The sequence below is a fragment of the Petaurus breviceps genome, unplaced genomic scaffold (genome assembly GCF_028583685.1).
Source record: "Petaurus breviceps papuanus isolate PSGF00001 unplaced genomic scaffold, PetGlider_PUasm1.0 490, whole genome shotgun sequence".
NCBI classification, from domain to species: Eukaryota; Metazoa; Chordata; class Mammalia; order Diprotodontia; family Petauridae; genus Petaurus; species Petaurus breviceps.
The window spans coordinates 22554152-22576329 of record NW_027186352.1 but is presented as its reverse complement, the minus strand read 5'-3'; the positions used below and the strand labels follow the sequence as shown (position 1 = coordinate 22576329).

General features: G+C 41.7%; 1 protein-coding gene across 9 annotated transcripts in view; it reads left to right on the top strand.

Moving 5' to 3' along the window:
* Window positions 1–17965, top strand: part of ANK3 (ankyrin 3) — a 741327-nt gene extending 723362 nt beyond the window's left edge. For 5 of the 9 annotated variants that reach the window (XM_069101834.1, XM_069101841.1, XM_069101839.1 and 2 more), the window contains 5 exons: window positions 960–1046; window positions 7551–7634; window positions 7758–7817; window positions 9962–10046; window positions 16485–17965. In XM_069101834.1, coding sequence (XP_068957935.1) covers window positions 960–1046; window positions 7551–7634; window positions 7758–7817; window positions 9962–10030 — 300 coding nt within the window. In that variant the 3' untranslated portion in view covers window positions 10031–10046; window positions 16485–17965. The remainder of the gene's footprint in view (window positions 1–959; window positions 1047–7550; window positions 7635–7757; window positions 7818–9961; window positions 10047–16484) is intronic. The other 4 variants (XM_069101837.1, XM_069101835.1, XM_069101842.1 and 1 more) reach the window with 2 other exon arrangements.
* Window positions 17966–22178: the final 4213 nt, after the last annotated feature.

Genomic DNA, 22178 nt, shown 5'->3' with positions numbered 1-22178 from the left:
TCATAATTATTTCATGAAATTTAATGCATCTTTCCAACTTTGTTCTTTTTAAATCTATGTTAAGAACCTAAGGGAGTGCTATTTTAAGGAATCGCTACATATCCGGATTTTAGTTTTGCTAAAATACTCCATTTTTCTATTTCTCTAATCTCAAACCTATTCTGAAACATGCACATACATGCAATGTGTATATCATGCTTTCACCCATATTGTGCTGGATTCATGAAATAACCCTCACCTTTTCATTTGTTGAATTTATAAGAATTTGTAGAACATATAAGAATTATAAACTAGATAAGTAGACATAAATTTAAAAATTCCGTTATGATTATGTACAAAAAAAAAACATTCTTTTTTTAATAGGAAAGTATCTCAAATCTCTAAATTTCCAGTAGGATTTTCAAAGATCTCAGCTCCTTTGTCTTAGCTGTAGTGAGATTACTTTTGTCAAGAATTCTGACTTTAATTATCTCTTGGTGCCTGAATAGATGAAAATTAGTCCAAAACAAAATTTTGTTTTGAGTTTTTGCTAATCTGAACCAAAGAATAGAAATTATTTCCAACATCTCAAATAGTTTTTGAAGTCCTACAGTTTGTGAATTTGTGTGTGTGATTCCTTCTCCCAGAATTTCTCCATTCCCTCTCCTCTCTTCTGTCTTCTTTTTTTTTCTGTCTTCTCTCTCTTTGCATACAGTGAGGATTATCATATTTTGTTTCCCATTCCAAAAACTTTTGTCACTTGGGTGTTTTTTTTATTTTCCTGTCAATTCAGGTATTTTTACATTAAATATTAAATACCTAATATGTGCAGGGCTCTGTTCTAGGAACTTTCTAAATATGAATAATTTTATTTCCTCAAACTAAAAATGAGGAAAACAATTTCTCTCTTGATTTCCCTTCTTGATATGTCTCTTCTTTTAAATGCGCTGATAAAATTCTACCCCGAATGCCTTTGTCAGGATGATAAAGAGAGTGAGAGTTATTCAAGCTCAGAGGAAGAGCGGAAGGTCACCACCAGAATTATCCGCCGACGTTTGATTATAAAGGTATCCCACAGTTGAATTGGTGTGAGGAACTCTGCTGGACTTAAGGGAAATTCCTTCCTTGTTGATTTTGGTATTTAGCATGTCTTGCTTTTAAAAAATGGTTAGGTTAACTGTCCCTGAAAGTCTAGGAATACTAAAACAGTCGTGTTGCATGGTAGAGGGTCTCCGTGGACGCCAATGTGCAACCTTTGGCAAGAAGTATCTTCAGAAGGCCTCAGTGCTTGGGTTAGATGTGTTTTTTGAATTGTTCTGGATTGCATGAAGAACTAATACATTGTGGAGAGAGAAGCAGCTGAATGAAATTCAGTACTGAAGTCCCAGAATGCCTGCCCAAGGATGGAAGGAATAAGGTTAGAACTGGAGAATGCAACTCTTTCCCTTCCTGGTCCCAAATACCTATTGCTTATTCTTCTAGCTTGAGAGATGATAGTCAGACCTTCATTAATTACAGGCTTATGGAGAAGGTATGAGGGAGTCCTGGCATGTGATGGAATGAGAGTCAAGGAAGCTTTCCGTATGCACCTGTGTATGTATGTAAATATCTATACTCTTCCAAAGGCTCAGTTGTGTCCTATGTCAGACTGGACAGTGACCGTGAGGGGATAGGGGGACATTTAGCCGCTATAAGAGAACTGAAGTCCCCCAAACCTAGATGTTGTTAGAGTCTAGGTTAAGACGTAGTGGAGGGAGCTTGCTGAGTTTAGATACTACCTGGACTTTCTCCTTAAACATGTCGGGGTCCAGTGAAATGCTTCCTCCTGCCTATAGTCAGCTGAGTGATCTTTATAGATAATATTGTCATGATTAGAGAATGTGGGGAAATAGGGGGGTATTTCCAACAAAGCTTTGTGTAGAACAATGTGTGGTATTCCTAGATTCGCATATATGTGTGTTGAGATACACATATATGTGTACATGTGTGTGCATGTGTATAAACTAATTGATTTTGTTTTCTTTTATCCACATTTTTTGTATTTTAATTTGTTTTGTTAAATATTTCCCAGTTATGTTCTGATCTGATTCAGACCACACTCGGGCCCATGTACATAGACTTGTATGGGCCAGCCGTGCGACCCTTCCGTTCTAGGAGGCTTTCGATGGGCCTTCCTCCTAGGGAGATGGGCCTCTTCTATGCTCTGTGTGTTCAGTCTGTGGACCTTGCCGGGTGGTGGTTTTTGTAAAGGACAGATGAATAACAGAGAGCAACGTCCCAGATTTGTCCTTGGACAGTGAGTCCTTTCAAAGACTTCTACAATAATAAGGGAGAAAATAAGCCATCCTCTGAAATCTCATGTGGGAAGAAATATATCCAGGGAGATTCCCAAATTAATCTCAGGCCAGAGGAGCTCTTCTCCCACTGTCAGGAGGCAGCTTCCTGCCCAGTTTCACATGAGCAAAGCCCTATTATTAATGTCTGAAATACCCGCCCTGTCATACTAACCCACAGTGAGACAGCTGGAGAAATCAGGACTTGGAGCTAGAAGGAGACAGATCGCCTCCTCGTCCCCTCTCTCATTTTACTGACTAGGAAGCCGGGGTGTCTAGGTGCAGGCATTTGCTCGAAGTCACAGTTTAAGAGCCCATAGCCATGTTCAAGGTCAGGCCCTCAGTCTCCAAATCCTGCTCTTTCCTTTACTCCTAGTACAGCACCTGTCATACAGCGGGTTCTTCATAAATGCCCATTGATGTGTCAAATCCACATGACTATGACATGCTGACATTCTTTACCTTATCAGCACTTAACTGTGTCAAGGAGCCGTGACTTCACCAGTGTAGGTTGGAACCACAGTGCACTGTAACGGACAGGCATAATGAGTGGCTGCATCTAAAAGAATTAATGAGCTGGGGAGCAGGGCCAGCCTTCTGGTGATGAGGATCTCTGGACACAGTGTGGCTGTTCCTAGGATCCCTGGTCTTAGGCTCCTTCTTGGTTTTAATAGATGTTTCCTGATTGCCAGAAGTGAGCCCATTACCAAGACATACAGAATTCCAGAGCATCAGAGCTTGAAGGGACCTCAGAGGTCATCTAGTACAATCTGGACCCACAGAGGAACCCAGCTGCATCATTTCCAACAGTCGGAAGCCATCCAGGGAGGGGAAGTCCGCAATGCCCTGAGACAGCCCTTCCATGAAGGGAGCCCCGGATCAGCTCTCCACCACCATATGACCCCAAAGGAACATAGTAACACAGAGACCAACTCTGAAACATGGAGCCCCACATGGTCCGTTTTGGAGGCAGTGTCTGACGCTAGGCTCTCCAAGTAATTCAGAGATGGCTAGAAGAGCCCAAGGACCTTGGTTCAGATCCCACCTCTGATGTTAATTACATTTATTGTCTAACCTTGAGTGAGTCACCTCACCCCTCTAGGCTTCAGCTTCCTCCCCTGTAAAATGAGGGGGCTGGACTAGATGGCCTCTAAGGCCACCTCTGGATGATTAATTAGCAGGCATTTATTAAGCACCTTCTGTTTACCAGGCACTGTGCTAGGCACAGGGGATAGAAAGACAAAAGTGAATTATCCCTGCCTGCAGGGAGATTCTGTTGAATCTCTTGTCCTGTGACCCTGCAACCTTTGGGGAGATTGATCAGATGAGGAACTACTGAGGAATAGATGTTACTCAGTGAGAACAGGGATTGAGCGGGTCTTAGACCCCGGAAATGGCTTAACATTTTCAAAAATATAAACGTCTGTCTGGAATCATGCCCACAAGAAGCAGAATCATATTTTTCATGTTCCTCTTTTTGCACTTCATTTGTAAACTTGGAAAGGGAAGTGGAAATGTGTTTTGATCTACAATTGGGAAAGCAATCCATTATGAGTTTTGTGATTTCTTTGGTGGGGATACTCCCTCCACCAGCCCAGATCAGTCAGTCAGCAAGCATTTATTAAATTCTCATCATCATTATTACTGAAACCTCTGGGAAAGTAGAGAGTAGCGTACAAGTCTATGTTGCTTGTGGCCCACCTCCAAGGGATGTGCCTCACCACGCCGACCTAGGCTGTTTTGGGGATGGTGGACCATGAATCCAGCATCACCTCAGAGCCACAAGGAGGCATCAGATAGTGCGGGGGAAACTCCAGCAAATCAGTAATAGCTACAGTTCAAATTAGGCTTTGCATGTGTAAATACGTCGTCAATTTAATTGTTATCAGAATCTTGTGTTTTAGGTACATTGGGAAGCAAACTTGCCCGATGATTTTATTTTAAATGGAAATATGAGACGTAGAGTCACTATAAAGATAATATTGTTTGCTTGCTCAGCTGCTGACGACCTTGACCCCAGTGGTATTTAACCAGTGCCTTGGTTAGACAAAGGAATCTGTCTTTCCACCTAGGCCTATGCTCCTTTTTTAACAGGGTCAGGATTGTCTTTCAGCGACTGTAGAGAGAAGCCCATGAGTGACCCGAGTCATGGGCCAGATACAGAGGAAGGCGTCAGAACATCAGAGTAGCATTTGTGTGCCGTGGGTAGCCGTGTGCTTTTTCACTGTATTTCCAGAACATGGATGACCTTCCATTTACCAGAGCCTTGAATTTTAGGGCTGGCAGAGATCTTAGAGATGACTTTAATTAGACCCCTCATTTTACACCAGGGAAACCGAGGCCCAGAGCTTCTGACTTCTCTAAGGTCACAAAGCCAGATCCTCAAACTCCAAATCTGACATTCTTTGTCCTGTACAAGAGGTCTTATTCTAGGATCCATGAACTTTTTGTTTTAATATTTTGATAACTATATTTCAATATAAATGCTTTCTTTTCTAATCCTTTGTGGATTATTTTGTGCATATAAGAATATAATTCAGAGGAGGGGTCCATAGGTTTCACCAAACTGTCAGAGGTGGTATATAGGACATATAAAGGTCAAGAGCTCCCACCATATTGCACAGTTCTTCTGACTGCCCCCTCTCCCCAAGTCCAGTGACCCTTCCTTGACTATAAGGACAGAGATTTATATTTGAAAAGGAACTCAGAGGTCATGGGGTCCATTCCCTTCATTTTACAGATGAGTCTCCCAGAAGCCAAGGGATTTGTTCAAGGTCACACAGATGATCATAGCAGAGCTAAGATGTGAGCTCAGGCCTTCTCATTACCAGTGCAGAGCCCTCTGCAAAGCAGATGAAACATAGTGGAAATGTTTGCTCAATAAGTGACCACTGGGATGAGGGCCAAACCAAGAAGGGGTCTTCTCCCACTCCCCCTTCTTTCAGGTACCTCACAAGGTGGGTGTGAGGAACTTTAAAGTGCTATGTGAGAAATATTATTAAAATGAATCACCACAGTTGTCATCATGCCTGGGCCTTCTCAATAGGCTGGTCATGGAATCGCTCACCACAATGAGCCCACACTGCCATCTTGCCTGAGTGACTTGAGTCAAACACGTGACTCCATCTAAATCTTGCTAAAATCTAGATGACCGGTGTCAACAACATCCTCACTCTACCAGCCTTGTAATGCAGGCTTGGTCAGGCATGGCCTTGTCTTGTACAATCTTTACTGGCTCATTGAGAACTCCATGCATGTGTCTAGACATAGAGGAGTTGAGACACACATGCACTTGTGCAAGTCACTTGAATACCAAACAGACCACAGCAAGCACTTAACTTGGGTTCAAACAAGCTGCATTGCGGCTGGATAGAGCCCTGGGCTTGGAGTCAGCAGATGCAGGTTTGAATCCTGCTCTGGGCCTTTCTAGGCTCTGTGACCCTGAAAAAGTCACTTTCAGTTTTCTCACCTCTAAAATGAGGAGTTCAGGTCCTGAGGCCCAGAGAAGTTATTTGAGTTGATCAGATAAGAAAAGAAAGTGAGTTTGAGTACCTAGGGAGAAGTACTTAGAAGAGTGTTGCATTTGGAGTCTGAGGACCCAGACTCAAAGCCTGACTCTGCTATTCCCCACCTGTAAGTGTCCTTATCCTTCTCCAGACTTAAAGGAATCAGGTCAGAATGAGGCTGGATTGCTGATCCCATTGCACAGGTTTTAAAAAAGAATGGTGCATGGAACATCAGCCAGTTTGGGGGTTTTAGTTCCTTTTTCATTTTTATTTTATTTCTTTTTTATGCAAAGCAATCACTAGGAGCTTATTATCACAGAAATGGAAGGCATCTGGAGAGGGTAGAGGGAGGGCCAACCAGAGCTGACACTCAGGCAGTTGCTAATCTGTGTTAGCAGATAAATAATGACTAAATTACCTCCAGAAGGGACCTTCTCCTGAGTAATCCACCCTGGGTTTGACAGCAGTGAGTGTCAGATGCCCCAATATCTGCGGACCATTGGATGAAGCGCACAGAAGGTCTGAGTTCAAGACCTGCCTCAGGCACTTAGTAGCCACAGAACTCTGGGCAAGTCACTGACCTCTCTCTCAGACCCAGCTTACTCATAAGATGGGGAATAAGAATAGCATCTACCCCACAAAGTCCTCGTATCGAATGACATAGTGTATGTAAAGCATTCTGTCACCTTGGAGAGATAGAAATGCTTATTGTTATTACATGATAATAATCATGATGGTGTACAGGTTCATTCCCAGGATGTGATTTCCCAAACCTTTGTATTTTTTTTCATTCCCAAGATATAATTTCCCAAACCTTTACAAGTTTTTTTCAGAACATTCTCTGTCTGCCCATGTTTTTTTTTTCCTCCAGTTTAATTTGCTCCTTTCAAGGAAAAAAAAAAGATTTTAAAAGTGAGAAAAATGCACAGGACCTTGTCCTAGTTGGGGTATTATAAAAACACAAAAGCAGATTTACAGTATCCTACACGAACTTACTATAATAAGGACAGCAAAGTTTTCTCTCCAGAGGGATGATTTGAATGAATGACAGCTCTGACTTTTGACTGGGGCTCTTCGATGTTTCTTTACAAATAAAGTAACTTGATTTTAGAGGTATGGGGGCAGGAAAGTGGGACAGACTGGGTATCGAGACTCCTAGATCCCAAATCCACTTCTCCCATTATCTTTCTGACCAAGGTGACTCACTTTTGGGTCTCAGTTTCCCTGTCTGCAGAATGAAGAGGTTGAACCCTGTTGATTTCTGAAGTCTCTCTCAGCTCTGTGCACTACGGTCCTGTTTTCCTGAGTTGCTAAGGGCCCTCCTAGTTCTGTCATCTCTGATTTTGTGATTCTTATTCTGTCCCTATCAGATTCTATACCCTTGCTTCTTGTAGCTAATCCTCCTTCCTGTGCCTGTACAAGATTATGCATTTTCAGGGCTGTGTACAGTCATGGAACAAGAAACTCCTGCACCCTAACATTACAGAAATGCTCCATGATGCTCATAGAGTAGGGAAATCTTCCCAGTGCTTAATCAGTGGCTTCCCAGAACCACTTTCTGTGCTACACATATTTGGTTGGTGTCTTCCTATTTTTCCCTGGAGTATTAACTGCATTCCATGGTCCACCTTATTTCTTAAATTCTGGCAGTGCATGTGTGTGGCGTGTGGAATGGTGTGGAGCTCTCAGAATACGGGTGCTGTTTTTCTAACCTCTATGACACATTCTTTAGGGAGAGGAAGCAAAAAACATTCCCGGTGAGTCTGTTACAGAAGAACAGTTTACTGATGAAGAAGGCGCCATCATCACGAGAAAAGTAATGACCGTTGGGGTTTTGTAATGCTCTTTCTGCATTCAAAAAAAAAAATGCTTGCCTTTATTTGCTGTATTATCTTTCTCAATGGGAGAAAAATCTGTTTTCCCTTATTGATCCCCACAGATCACGCGAAAAGTATTAAGACGTATCGCTTTACCACAAGAGTCGCCGTTTGGTGAAATGGTAATGGTGGGTGCTGGCCACGAGGGCTGCGTGAATGACCTCGCCCATGTGGCTGAAAGACTGGGCTTTCCCGGTGTGGCAGAAGGGAATTGTCTCACCTTTGACAGGGGAAGCAAGAATGGGCTTTTCTGCTTAAAGTTCTTCCAGAATTCCATCTCCATTCCCCTGAACACAGAAGGATGGGATTCTCTTTAAACAAACAAATAAACAAAGGAGCTTTAATTAAACTGCTTTGGCTGTTCCTGCGTGTGCTTAGCATGGTGCCGGCACAGAGGAGGCCCTTAATAAGTGTTGATTGGTTGATTACTTCTGCAGGCATTGAGAGTGAAAGCTTCTTCCCTGCCAGCTTTCCTGGGAATAGACATATGAGGAAATTTGGGGTTTTGTAAGATGGGAGCCTAAGAAAATAGGGTAATAGCAAACCTAACATGGAATGTCAGCCCAAGAGAGAAGCTTCACAAGATCATTTCTGGAGGCCCGTTCTTCAGTTCACCTGCTCTTTGGACTCGACTTGACTTGACAGGAGAGTGAAGCCCCATCTCTCACTTAGTCTGTGTCTGACTTCATTTTTCTCACACTGCCACCCCTTCCTTAGCTTTCTATAAACTCTGTTTCTTTGGTATAGGGAAATCCCAAGGAGAGGACTACTTTTACTGGCACAGGTCGAAACTTCTACGTATGGTCTTAGAGCAGAAGTTCTTGGCCTTGAGTCTGTGAATTTTTGGTTTTTTTAATATACTTCAAAAATGATGTTTCAGACTTTCTGTGTAATCCCTTGTGTTTTATTTTATGCATTTAAAAATAGTGCTCTGAGAAGAGGGTCCTGGGGCTTCTCCAGACAGCTACAAGTGTTTGTGATACAAACTAGGTTAAGAATGCCTGTCTTAGAGACTTGCCTACATAACTAAGATCTGAAGTATCTTGCTCAGTCACTCAGCCAGGATATGGCAGAGGCCAGGTCTCCCTGCCTCCAAAGCCAGCTCTTTATCCTCTCTGTCCATCAAATCTCCATAAGCCACTGTCACTATAACAATGAAATGATAATACCAATGGAGGGTAGGCTATAGTGACTTAAGGTAACAATGACTAGAGCATTTATCATTAAAAAGTAGGGGGGAGGGCAGCTAGGTGGTGCAATGAATAGAGCACTGGCCCAGGACCTGAGTTCAAATTTTGTCTCAGACACTTGACACACTTACTAGCCATATGACCTTGGGCAAGTCACTTAACCCCAATTGCCTTACCTTCCCCCCTCCAAAAGAAAAAACAAAAGTGGGGGGAAGGGAACCGCCCTGCATTTTCCCTTATAATATTGTCAAGAGTGGACGTCTATAGTTCATAAATTGTGTCTGTGACATATCATTTGATAAGAGGCACCGTGTAGCTGGAGGTCTAGACTTGGATTCAAGTCTCACATCTTATAAATATTGAACAGGTGACCCTGAGCAAGACACAAGGCTTTCAGCCACAGAATGTGTGCAGCTCCCCAATGGGAGATCATTCCCACCTCAGGACTTCCCCCACTAATGAAATAGTAGGGCCAGAGCAGGGCTATGATAAGAAGAAAATAAACACAAGCTTCTAGTGGCATTATGGGAAAAGAACCCTCACCTAAAGAGGGTTGGAAGAAGTTGGAGAAAGTCTTAATAATCCATGTGCTTGGGAGAGGAGGAGGGAACATCCCTTAAATCCATATTGGTTCAGTATTTTGTGGTACTTATTCTTAATGAGCACTTACTGAATTATTTTTCAGCACAGTAGAAAAAGGTTTCTCTCCTTGGTCTGCTCCAGAAGACACGACTTAGCAATATTTGGGGGCTAGGGATGGCTTTCTTCCTACTTAGCCACATACAAAGAGCATACCAGGAGTTTTCTTTTCATCACTAACTTACTCACTTTAAAGAAATGCTTGCTGTAAAACAGAAATGTGTTGGCATTTTGATGGCACTCTATCCCATATTGTTGGAGCTATGCTAAGCAATTAAGGCAAATGGACTGTGCAGAGTTTGGAAAGTGACTTGATGGAGTGATTGAAACAGCTTTTAATTACCCTAATACAGCCTCATGGGACTCATGGGGAAGTTCTGCTTTATAACTCCAAACTTGTTCTGCATAAAATCTTAATGAGTACATTCTCTTTAAAGCAGGGAGAAGGTTATAAGGTGAAGACAAAGAAAGAAATCCGCCCTGTAGAGAAGAAGAGCCAGTCGTAACATCAGGACGGGAACGGTCAGTCAATGTCTTTCTTGAAATTTGCAGCCCTGTGACTTTATAAATGGGATGACCCCACTGTACAGAAGGGAGAAGTCCCAGTGGAGTTTGTCACTGAACATATGATTTAACAATATGGAATCATCCTCCCATTGACTTCCTTCCTTCCTTCTTTCCATCCCTTCTCTTCCTTTCCTTCTTTCTTTTTCTTCCTTCCCTCCCTTTCCTTCCTCCTCTTTCTTCCTTTCTTCTCCCTCCCTTCTTTCTCTTTCTCTTTTTCTTCCCTCCTTCCCTTCTTTCCTTCCTTCTCTTTCTTTCTTCCCTCCCTTCCTCCCTTCCTCCTTTTTTCTTTTCTTTCTCTTTCTTTTTTCCTTCCTTCCTTTCTTTTCTATTCTTTTTCTCTTTTTTTCCTTCTTTTTCTTTCTTTCCTTCCTTCCTTCCTTCAATAAATCCATAGATACTCTGATTACTCTTTTCTTGAAAGAGTAAACAAAGGAACTGTAAAGTTCATGTAATGATATTCACCCCCCATATTTATAATATTAGCAGCTGAGCCCTGAAACGTCTTTGTCATTTGCTTCACAGTCCATAAACTCTCTCTTCCCAAATTAGACATGTATCTTAAGAACAGATGATGTGTGCCCAGAAGGATGGCATTCCTACTTTTTTTAATGGTCCCCTTCTCAGGGATCTGCAACTTGTGAAGAAATCCAGTCACCTAATAAAATTGAGCAGGCTGGCTACACATTTGCCCAACCGTAATCCCCACCACCTAGCTTCTGTGATTTGTAGCAATCCATTCACCCCTTGGTATTTTCACAGATCAGCAGCTAACAGTTTGGTTTCCATTGAAATAGAACTGAAGGCAAATCTGAATCAAAATTTCATTGCAATCCCTTTGTACTGTTTTCTTTAGTTTATATAAAGTCAGGCTTGTTGAAAAGGACGTTTAGTGTGCCAAGGTTATTGGTACAAAGAATGCCAGGCCCTTCACCTGTTGGGTGTGTCCAGCTCATGGTACAGAGTCAGGCTAGTTAAAGGAATGCTACATGTGGAATTGGGGTTTTTCGTGCTTTTGTTTTAATATGTCATTTTTATCTCGTTTTAGTACTTTATTACTGCTTTTACTTGTAGCATGATTTTATACAATAACATTATTAAGCAATTAAGTGATTATTCATAATAAGAATAAGGATAAGAACTGGACCTTACTAATTATCTTAGTGGCCTAAAGCACAAGAGGTGGTCACATGCCCAGGGCCACACCACAAGCACATGTCAGAAGCAGAATGGAAATCTAGATGTTCCTAACTCTGGGCCGGTATTCCCCCTATTATGCCACACTGTCCAGTCATGGTATATCCCACCTCAGTGCTTGCCCCAGGGTCTGGCCTACAGTAAATGCTTGTGGCCTAACTCTTTCATGGCCCACCTGAGACTGGGACTTGCCAGGAATTTCTGTAAGTATCTTGTCTTATTGAATTGCTTTGTCCTTCCAAGGTATTCCATGAAAACAGAAGTGAGCCTTTTATTTTTAACCCCAACCCTGGATTCCTTATGAATATCACTTCTCCCTTTTGCAGAACTGGCCCCTGAACAAGCAGGCTAGATTAGAACGAGAGGGAGTAACCCAGGCTACACCAATTTCAATCTGAAATTGAAAAAAACCCACAGGGGTTCCAAGAGGGAAATGATCAGGGCAGATAGTCTGGCAGCTCACTTTCCATGAGGATTTCTGGGATTCTGGCCCAGGAACATGGCGGCAATGTCAGTGCTGAATGGGGACCGAGAAGAAAGTCAATGGGCTAGTGACATTGTCAGAGCTTTGAGAACCCGACTGACTGCCTTTGTGTAGGAACCTGTTTTTTTCCCTAAAATAGTTGAAACCATGGAATGTTGCCCAATGTCGCTAACATTCGTCTGTGACCATTGATTTTTAAGTTTTCTCCTTCTTGTCATAAAAGTCACTATCATATCTAAAGCCTGACTACTGGAGGTTTCTGTAATGCTGACAACTGGTTTTAAAGGATGCCACACAAGAGATTTACAAGTGAGGAAACTGAGGCCCCAAGAAATTAGGTGACTTGTTTGCCATCACTGAAGGAATAAAGAAGAGAATCAGGATTCAAATCCAAACTCCAACTCCAAATTGTGTTCTCTTGACTCTATACCCAGTGTTTACCACAGTGCTTGGCACATAGTAGGTGTTTATTAATTTTTTATGTATTGACTGAATTCTGCCTGTCTAAAGCCACTGGCCTCATTCATGGGCAGGCAAATGGCCCCAAAGTAAATCATTGCTAGAAGTACCAGGATAGAGGCAAAAGACAGACATGTTGTCTACTCATTAGGAAGCTGGGCCAGTCAGCTAACATCTGTGAAGTGCCTACTGTGTGCTGGCCGTTGTGCTGAACTCTGGGATTACAAAGGAAGGCAAAAGAGTCTTCATCCTCAAAGAGTCTGCAGTGTAATGGGAGAGACAACATGCAAGTAACTGTACAAATAAAATATACATGGGATACACTGGAGACTATCAACAGAATGGAGGCACTTGTGGAAAACATGGAGAACTTTTATTAGGCCACATATTCAAACAAAGTAGACTAGTACGATGTGGCAGCCTCCAAAAGGTGACATGGTTTAAGCGGCTTGAGAGGCCAGGAAGAGGGAACTGGTATTGCCAATTGTCCTCTGTGCTGGTCAGCTCATCTCACACGGACTACAGCGCTAGATGGTGCTTCTGAAGGACGCTGAGAACAAGCTGTAAATCAGCCACAAGTGGACAAGCAGGACACAGAGTCTGGGAGTGAGAAGTGACTTCAGTGGCCACGTAGTGAGTTCCTCTTTCTTAGTGGGTTTATTGGAGATGAGATTCTTTCTCATTCAAGGCATGGATTGGACTAGTGGGATCCTGAGGTTCCTTGTAACCCTGAGAGGTGGAATTATAAATGGGTTGGGAAATAAGAAAAACCAGAAAGGGGAGTATGATTTGGGAGAAGAGGAAAGGAGTCCAGAGGCCTGAAGTGTCAACAAGAGGAAAAGCCAGATTCAGTAGGTCTAAGGGAAAGTGCGAAAGTAGGGAGATTGTAGTAAAAAGGGCTGTTTCAGACTTTTCAGGGCTTCTCAGTGAGGATGAAATTCAAGGCACCACTAAATCAGAACAGAGGGAAGACAAAAGGGGTCAGAGAATGATGCTGATTAGATGTCGAAGTCATGGAGGATGTGGGCAGGGGCCAAATATCAGCCACATAGAGGGAAGTGGGAGCCCAGAGATAGGTAATTCAAAAGCACAGGGGTGTGGAGAAGGGATGGGCGACAGGGACTTGAAAGAAGGAAATTGAATGATGATGGCAGGGTGGAAAGTGGATGTGAGAGAAAAGGACTCGGTGCGTCTGTAAGGGAAGGAAGGGAGAGGGAGTGCAAGAGTCGGCTACTGGTAGCATTTTCATCACAGGAACACGAAGGGGAGGAGAGGAAGAGAGGAATATGCAGACGTGTTCATGAAGATAGGAGACAGTCTGTTCAAATCAGAGAAATTCCACAAGGAAAATCATAATTATAACTCCCCTCCTCATTAATATAATGCCTTCAAGTTTGCGGAGCACTTTTGCAGAGTAAGTTTCAGCTGGAAAGGAGCTCAAAACAACCCTGTAAGGTAGTAATAGTGTTAAGGGCAGAACCTGTGATTTTGTTAGTTTAGGGAACTCCCCAGCGAGAAAATTTCCTCTACCAATGCAGGTTGACACCTTCTCTATGACTGAAGTCTTAGAAAGTTGCCTAAAAGCACTGAGACATTAAATAATCTGCCCACAATCTCACATCCAGTAGGTGTCAACTTTACTTGGTTTTGAGGACAGCTCTCTATCCGACACTCCATTTTGCTTCTCAGGGGTTGGAAGTGTACGTGTCATTCCCATTTTACAGATGTGAAGAATGAGGTTCTAAGGGGCTGTTTCACACAGCCAGTAAGTGTGTAAGATGAGAACAGAAGAATTAAACAGGAGAATGAGAAAAGAAGAGCTAAGAGGGAGATAGATTGCTTTTCTCTCTTTATATTTTCAATGCCTACCAGATGTTGGGTGTTTAGTCTGTTTGTTGAATTTGGATTTGTTCAAACAAATGGGTTGAGGAAGCAGAGAGGGAGGAAACAGAAAATTGGGATGTAGACTTGGGGCACGGATGAGTAATGCAGGGGAGTTAGAACCAAGAGGCAAGAATTTTGTTGGTGGTGATTGGAGTATTAGGCAATTCCAGTGTTACTAAGAATATTGGTGTGGGCTGGGCCTCTGAGCTTTGCTTCCCTGTCCTGCCCCGATTGGCTTCAGTTGTGTTCAGTAAGCTCCATTTTTATAAACACAATATCCATAAGTCTTATAAATCATTTATTCTTATAAGTTCAAATGCTGCTCCCTCTCTCTTGTTCACTCTATCAATTTTATCAGCAAATTCTTTCTTCATCAATAGTACAAAGGTCAATTTCTTTGCTGCTCAGCTGGTGGGATCCAAATTCATGAGGTTTTCCTCTATACTAAGCCTTGAAATGAATCCACAAGTATTTATTAAGATCCCTGTTCTATGCCAGTACTGTGCACTGATACAAGTACAAAGGATGAAATCACTCTACCCACCAGGCCCTGCACACTAATGAGGAGACAGTGTGTACATATTATAAACATCAAGAAAATAGTTAGGAAAGGTGGGAGGGCTGGACCTGAAAAGACCCATTGTGACGGGGAGGAAGCCGTATTATGTAACTGCCTCCCGTCTTCGTGTGTTTGTTCCTCGGCTGGAGCTACCGAGTCCCAAGGAGAGCCTTTGCCAGCCCCGTGGTGCTGCTAAGCTTCAGTTGTGTATGTGCATCCACCAGTGGCCAGCCAACAGCTAGCCCTACCACGCAGGCTAGGGCAGCTGAGATGCCCTGAATTCTGACTTGACAGGAAGCAGCACACGATGTTGGGCTTAAAAAATGAAATGTAAAAAATAACAGATTTCAGAAGTGAAAACACCCACCCCCAACCGAAGCACAAATGAAGAAGTGTTCTTTTCCATATTTAGAATGTTTTCCCAAGTAACAGACTGTGTATTCAAGTGCTGCCTGTCCTCCCCCAACTACCTACAAGAAGTGGCTTGCTATCTGACTTGTCTCTTTTTTGAAATGATTTCCTTGCTTTGGAGATGTGAAAAGCATAGAAAACCAACAGAGAAAACAGAACAACTGACTCTTTTTGTAGCATTGTCTGTACCAAGGGAAGACGATTTGAAACTTTCTCACTCTGGAGCCCAAGTTGGATGGATGCTACCTCCCTCTGCATATTTCCATGGCGTATTTCTTTTGTTTCATAAAAGCATTTGGATGTTTTCCTGCTCATCGTGCCTCACAAACAAGGAATACCTCACTCAGTTCAGGCTTTCAGAAAAGCTTATTTTTTCTGGCAACATTATATTTGGTGCAAAGCTATTTGCCCGTTATAAAAAGTACCTTCTCTACACTGGGATATTGGTCCCAAATGCAAAGCAGTTTAGCAGTAGGGCCAAAATATTTTGAAGGCATTGCTAACATGAAATGGATTTATTTAGAGGAACTAATTTAATTGACAAATATCCTTCCTTTTCCTTTTTATCATCTAAACTCTCCCCACCTTAAGTGATTTAATAGTAATAATTTTAAAGTATTCAGAACACATCTCTTTTTTTATTTTTAAAGATAGAAATGTTTTCCTTCTTTCAGGTGGCAAAAAGAATATCTCCATTTTCATTTGAAAGTATAACAGGGAAAATCTTAACTTCAGTGCATTAGTAAAAAAGGCACAAATGAAAGAGGAAATTAATAGTTTTTCTATAGAGAAAAAGACAGAAGTAGAGCATTACTGTAGAGCATATTAAATAAGCTTGTTGCCAAGAAGAGGTAAGAGCTTAAGAAAGAAATTCCTCCGCACAAGTTCTCTCCTGACTGCTGGGTTACACCCCATGCCCATGTAGGTCACCTTTACTCTTCATCTACAGAACCATCCAGAATGGAGTGGGTTTAGAAATGATAGAGTGGAAATTGCTGTTTTAGTGTTGAGTGATTCCTTGACTAGTAGAAGCCAGGCTGGTAATTTTCATTCTCCACCAACATGCCTTTCTTGAAATTTTTCTGCATGGTACTATTATATTTATCCTATTACTTTTATCACTTTTCTAAGAGTGTATATAATATATACATGTGTGTACACATGTGCATGTGTGTGTACTATATATGCATATATGATGCACGTGTATATATACACACAAACAATCTTGATCAAAAACACTGTTAAACTCCATGCCATTAGGTAAAGAAAAGGTCTTATGAGATAAAATATGTGGTATTCAATGTTCATATTGGTTTTTCTCTTGACTTTGAATGACACCTAGAACAAGATCATATGCAAAAGCTATCCTCTCTCACTGATCGCTTTTCTCATCTTTCCACAGGAATATACACTTTTACTGCCAGTATTCAAGAGAGAGAGTCATGGAAGAAAAATCAACAGGAATTGAAAATCCACCAGGGAGAATGTGTGCGTGTGTGCCTGTATGCGTGCGTGTGCGTGTGTATGTGTGTGCGCGCACCTGTGCGTGTTTGACACTTCCACACATTAACTGCATGGTTTTTATGCAAAAAAAGAAAGAAGAGAAAAGAAAGAAAAAAAAAAGGAAAGCAGAGACACGCCCCACGCATTTTAATTTCGCATGAGCATGGAAATCCCCCGTCATTCCAGGGATCCCAGCGCACCGTTCATGACGCCGCACACACACCAGACACTGACCACATTCTTACCAGCTTCGTTTAATGTCATCACAAAAGATCGCAATTCCTGTGGCCAGACGGACAGAAGTGATGGAAAGACACTCAGATGGCTATACCCACAGCAGTTCGCCTTATTTCTCTTGGACCCAAACTGTCAGGGCATAAACACTGTTTGTTTCTTTTTTAAAACATCGGTAGTTTTGCTGTAAATAAATAACACTGTATAAATTCTAACAGAAAAATAGAAGAAATATGGGTAAGGCACTGCCGCTTAGGACACAGACAAAATATCACAAATGCATTTAACAGACTAGGTGGTCCAAGGGACTTCACCTATGGGGGAGTCTTGGGGCCGGGGATGGGAGGGAGTGGGGATCTTCACTGATTCTTGTATATTAGCAATTATAATGTTTGTATATGCAAAACTGCTAGCTTGATTTTAAAAAAATCTTTAAAATCTGCTGCAAATTTAAATGATTCCCAAAATGAGGAATTCTGTAGTTCTGTGAAAATTTTTCTGCAGAGTACTAATATTTTGATGCATGTGTATGACCTTATTTTGATTAAAATCTTTTCCAATTTTGCAAACACTACAGTATACCGCGACACGAAAGAGGAGATTTTATCTGTAAACACAACGCCCTTCATCTAATATTTGTTGCTGTTGCCAATTTTTCAAAGAAACAACCTAAAAAAAAGGAACAAAAAAAAAGACTACCATAGTTGCTTTTGGGGGAGGGGGGTGTTAACTGTTATTGCTTACAAAGGGGGGTTAATGCTTGCAGCTTTAGAGATGGGTTGGTGCTCGATAGAAGCACAAGTTTTGGTATTTTAAAAAAATGAACTGAACAGAAAATATTAGCTTCTAGACTGGCAGCACGCTGTAATTATTACCGTCTTGTGTACTGGCGCTCAGATGTAGAACCTTCCAGCAAGCCAATCATCTGTAATCATTCTAGCACTGTAATATTAGGCTCTTAAGGCTGCTGTGTTTTAAGGGGCATTTTTATTTGGGTTTTGGTGAAATACTTTAATTTGTTGATTATATTCATATCAAAACAGCATTCATTGACAAATAGCTCTAATGACATATGTATGAAAAAAAACCACACTGGATGATCTAGTTAATTATTTAAGCATAAAAATAAATTGTGTTAAAACTCTTCGCTGATGCGTGCTCTGAAGTCTCCTTGTGGTTGTCTGACCAAAGGTAATTATCACCTCCTGGTTTTGCTCTTTTCTGTCTCTGGTGCACCAAAACCTTCCCTACAGCTCGGTGCACTTAGAAAGAGCCCCAGCTCTGGAGTCACAGACCTGGGTTCAAATCCCACTTCCGACAGTTACCTGGGTAAGCTTGGGCAGTTCGCTTACAAGAGTTTCCTCATCTGTAAAATGGGGTTAGACCCCTGAGGTCCCCCTAGCTGTACGTTCGGATGAAGCGGATGTGATTTGCCTAGCTTCACCATCTGCCATGATTCCACTTGATGTCTCTCATAACGAAGCCAGTCTCCAGTTTTCAGTTTGATCGTCCAAAACAAGGCCCTTGCGTAGGTCCTGTCTGCACCTCTGGAGAGGAGAGCTCATTCATTTCGGGCACGAGGATTATCTAGCGAAGGCCACGGCACCTTCTCTCTTAACTGCGGTGTCCAAATATTTTCAGTGTCTAGTGAGGGTCATCCACCACAGTTAACCCAAATCAGGAAATTCTCTCCAGTAATACTAACTAGGCCTGCGTTGAGGGGGGAAGGGTCTCATACCAGTTATTTGCATGGTGTGCCTATTTTCAAAGGCAAAAGGCAGTTTTGTAAAATCATGGAAGAATTAGAAGGGACCTTTAGAGATACGTAGGCTGGCCTTCTCAAGGACTTGGGTTTTGTTGTTTGGTTTTTTTTAATAATTTACAAGAAGTATCGCTATTGGGGCAGCTAGGTGGCACAGTGAATAGAGCACCAGCCCTGAAATCAGGAGGACCTGACTTCAAATGCAACCTCAGACATTTAACACTTACTAGTTGTATGACTTTGGACAAGTCACTTAACCCCAATTGCCCTGCCCTACCCCCTCCAGAAAAAAAGCAAAAGAAAAAGTATCACTATTAAACATCAGTGCAACAAATAAAACTTGGTTTACAACTATTTATAAATTTTAGGCACTTTGTATCTCTGTCAGATTTTCTTGTTCATTGCCATTGACCTTTTCTTTGGGGATGATCATGGTGTATAGTCCATTTGTCTGGTTGTACTTTGTTTTACATTATTTAATAATAACAGCTGATGGAGCAGCTAGGTGGCGCAGTGAATAGAGCGCTAGCCCTGGAATCAAGAGGACCGGAGTTCAAATCCAGCCTTAGACACAACACAAAAACTAGCTGTTTGACCTTGGGGAAGTCACTTAACCCCAATTGCCCTACCTTCCCCTCTCCAAAAAGCCAAAAACAATAATAATAATTATGATAACAGCTGATGTTTCTGTAGCATGTCATGGTTTGCAAACCTGGGAGATAGGTGCTTTTATCCCCATTTTATAGATGAGGAAACTGAGGTTGTCAGGTTTAAATACTTGTCTAGGGTCAGAGCTCTTATTTTCTAAGGCAGGATTTGACACATCTTCCTGATTCCTCTACAATGACCCCATTCCTCATAGGTGCCCATTTTAATTTCATTATTTTATTCTCTTTATATAATTATATTAATACAATAATTTCTATTTTAATAAGAGTTCTCTCGTGTTAATTTTTGTCCAGACTTGTCATTTCACTAATATTCCTCATTATTTTGTTCCATTAATTTTTTTTTTGTTCAGATCTGTTGTTTTATTAGTGTGAGGAACTCCTAGTAAGAAAAGGCCCTCCACCAATGTAGATCAACCACTATTCTACAATTAAGTTTTAGAGATTTCCTGGTGTTACTGAGAGGTAAATTAACATCTGACCAGCCTCACAGTCAGGATATATGAGACAAGCCTTGAATCCACATGGTCCTGACTCCCCAGTCAACCTCCTGTCCACCATGCCCTATTTCTATTCTATATATTATCCTTTTGTTCTTGATTTTAGCCCTTCCTTGTTGGACACTTAGGTTGCTTTTTGTTCCGTTTTTTTCAGTTGTAAATAACGCCAACTCCCCCACTCCACCCCCATTCATACTAGAAGGACCAGGTACATCAATTGATGAAAAAAAATATATTTTTATAACTTTACTATAATTTATCCAATCTGTTCAGAATAAATGCACTTCAAATACCAACAATTTCAAGCAAGTATTGTCATTTTACTTTGAAATAAAGGTTTCATTCTACTCCATTTTATTTGCCTTATGAATTAAAAAAAAAAATTCAGTGACAGTTGATGCAGCTTGGTCCTTCAAGGCATTCTTAAGCTCCATGTGAGAGAACTGAGGCCTAGAAAAGGTAAGTGACCTACCCAGAGTCAACCCACTAGTGAGGTAAGTGGAAGAGTTGGGAATTCATTCTGACTGCTCTGATTCTGGTGTCTAAAGGTAAAAACCTCTTGCCATTTTTATGTATGACCCATGGAAGTTGGAATGGTAGATGTCCCAGAGAACCTAAGGGATTTAAAAATAATCTTAAAGTATTCAACACCACCCAAACGGTCACAGAAGTCTCTGAATTCTAATCTATGATCTATGAGAATGGATCCTATTTTGGAAATGACATGGGACTTTCACCAATCCCAAGCCACACTGCCCCAAAAGCCCATCTTTCAAAAGTTTTTTTGTTTTTCTTCACATTACATCTCTTTCCCATTACATACCATTTCCTGTCCAGAGAACTACCCTCATATAAGAAAGGATGAAAAAGAGGAAAAGTTCAGCAAAATTAGCCATCAAACAAGTCTGACAATATGGTGGTATTCCATACCACAAGCCCTCCCTGTTGAAAGAAGGCTGTTGTCCATTTGCGCCCCAATTCATCATGACCCCACAGATCATTGCATGCCCATACTGGCAATGGAGCTTTCTTGGAAAAAACACTGGAGTGGTTTTGCCATCTCCCTCTCCTGTGAATTAAGGCAACCAGAGGTTGACTTGCCTAATGTCACATAGCTAGTGTCTTGAGGTCACATTTGAACTCAGATCTTCCTGACTCCAGACCCAGTGCCTCAGTTACTGAGCCATCTAGCTGCTTCTAAAAAAAGGAAGTAGGTAGGTAGCTACGTATTCCTTTTTCTTCTTGGAGACCGTCTATTCATTACAATTTCATAGCATTCCAAGTCAATTTTCGTTGTTGTTACTGACAGTGACATTTTTTTCAGTTACATGTTTTGCTTTCCTGGTTTGGCTTTCTTCACTTTGCGTCAATTCATGGAATGCTGCCTTGTATAGTTTTCATATGCATTTTTCCTTACAGCACAGTAATATTCTATTTCAATCCTGTACCATGAATTGCTCAATCATTCTCCAATCAATACCCATATGTTTTGTTTCCAATTCTTTGCCACCACCGTTTGCACGCCCACACAATTCTACTGGGAATATTTTGGGGTGCATGGGATCTTTCTTTCATTGACCTTCCTTGGATCACTTCTGTCAGTGGGATCTCTGAGCCAAAAGGTATGGACATTTTCATTACTTTCATAGCTTATTTCCAGACTGCTTTCCATAATGTGGATCAATTCACAGGTCTACCACCAACATACTTAATATACCTTTCTTCACAACTCTCTTCTTTTGAGAGCTTTATAAGTTTGCTCTGTGTGTGAGAGAGAGATGTAAAAGCCCGGAATTGTTTTTGGAAAAGCCCTGCTTGCTAATATTAGTGTTCTCCCAGGACTCCTACATGGCCACAAATCGTGCAATGCTTCCATCTCAGAAGTCAAAGGCACCAAGGGCTCCGAGGATACTGAAGGAATTCATGGTGGCTAGATGTTGTCAGTGATGATTTATCCAGGATAATGGTATAAAAGACAGCCTTAGAGACATTATGATGCACAGGAGAAGGGGCTAGCCATGTGATAGACAACAGGAAGACTGCCCTACAAAGTGATAAAAGACACATGGGAAGGCCTTCTGGGTGTCATGTGGACCGTCTACAGCAGAATCAAGGCAAGATGGACATGGATCACATAGGCTAAGGGCCAGAGGGGCTGTGATGGACCCCCATTGAGGAAAATATCTACACTTAAGAAGCCATGGGGTATGTATATCTACCAGATCAATGAATAATGTAGTATTTTTTTTCAACAGTGAAAATCTGACCAAGGAATGACTTGGAACTAACAATGGTTCAAGATTCCTATCAAATGTTCATAAATTGGGACCCTCCCTCACCTCCACCCCCACCAAACCATGACCTATCAAAATAGGCATAGAGGTAGGGTCCATTGCCATAACCCTCTCCTCCTCTACAGCTGTCAGTGC